At 34.1% G+C, this 1,302-nt stretch overlaps 1 protein-coding gene across 1 annotated transcript; it reads left to right on the forward strand.

Moving 5' to 3' along the window:
* Positions 1 to 229: 229 nt before the first annotated feature.
* On the forward strand, positions 230 to 1,126 carry LOAG_15733 (hypothetical protein; the record flags this gene model as incomplete). The annotated part of the gene is made up of 3 exons (XM_003151221.2): positions 230 to 338; positions 559 to 644; positions 856 to 1,126. The coding sequence occupies 3 exons, from the start codon at positions 230 to 232 to the stop codon at positions 1,006 to 1,008; spliced, it is 348 nt and encodes a 115-aa protein (XP_003151269.2). The 3' UTR covers positions 1,009 to 1,126.
* Positions 1,127 to 1,302: the final 176 nt, after the last annotated feature.

Genomic DNA, 1,302 nt, shown 5'->3' on the forward strand with positions numbered 1-1,302 from the left:
AAGGTTATATGGTAGCACCCAATAGAAGTATACGGTAGCATCACATTAGTCCTTACGGAGGTACTCAATAAAGTCTTTTCGGTAACATTCAATAAGGCCGGTATGGTAGCTGGTAGCACTCAATAAAACTTCTATTGTAGCACTCTTTTTAGATTTTAAATTAGTAACATGCAAATCACTCAAACCAATAGAAGGTGGTGACATTGTTTACCACCTAAAGGATGGTAAAATGCGCGGTGTGGACAGCACTGCTTATCTAGTATGTAAGCCTGAATTTGTTCCTGTCGGTTACAATGTTAGCACATGCTGCTATGATGGAATTTGGCGACCCGAGCTTGGTTACTTTAATTCATTTCATTTCAATTACTAAATTCCACTCTTTGTTGGCATAATTTCGCTTTTTGTTTTTTAAATTTATATTTTACAACCAAAATTGTTTATGTTATTGCATAGTTATCATTCTATGATCACAAAAAAACTGTTTATGTAAGCTTAAATAACTGTAAAGTCGAAAATTATCAATCACTTCTCGAACATTTTATTTGCTATTAATTTCAGGTTCGTGCAAATTGAAGGAAGAATACAAAAAACCTTACTGTAAGCCATATACATCAATAAAAATACCAGAACTTGAATACAATCCAGTAAGTCTTCCAATCTATTTCCGATAGACATGGGATGATCAGAAAGTCTCGAGGAACTATTTTGCTGTCCTATGATTGGAGTTTGCTGTCCTATGCGGGGAAGGGCCAAATTGGCAATGACTGCCAATCATTCATAGTTAATTTAAACTTTAAACACTTTCATCTGTTTTATCTCCTGAGAAAGTTTTATCTGAAGATGTGAGATTTTCAGCCGATACATGCGATAGCGCTTAATTCCACAGTAACCCTGAAATGTGCAATTGGTCAGCGACTTCAGGGCAATGGGAAGTCTAAATGTGTGGACGGCTTATGGACACCAACCTTGGGCACTTGCGTTGACGAAGATAAGATAGATAATGATTGAAATTATCAGTTCGTCTCAACTAATTGATTGAAAATATTTTAATTCCAAATTTTGGGCGAATACATTTTGTGAAAACTCGAAATGTTTTCAGCAATTAAATAAGACAACGATATCGTCCCTTCGTGTGGTTCTCTTAACTGTTATTGATTGATTTGTTAATAAAGCTATCGTAAATTATTGATTCAAACTTTTCCACATTAAATAATCTTAATGTATACAAGAAATGGTTAAATGTATTAAATTCTTTGATCGATAAAAATCTTTGTGATTCCTTTCGGTTTCTTTGATATCAAA

This window comes from Loa loa, assembly GCF_000183805.2.
Source record: "Loa loa unplaced genomic scaffold supercont3.2564, whole genome shotgun sequence".
Lineage (NCBI taxonomy): Eukaryota > Metazoa > Nematoda > Chromadorea > Rhabditida > Onchocercidae > Loa > Loa loa.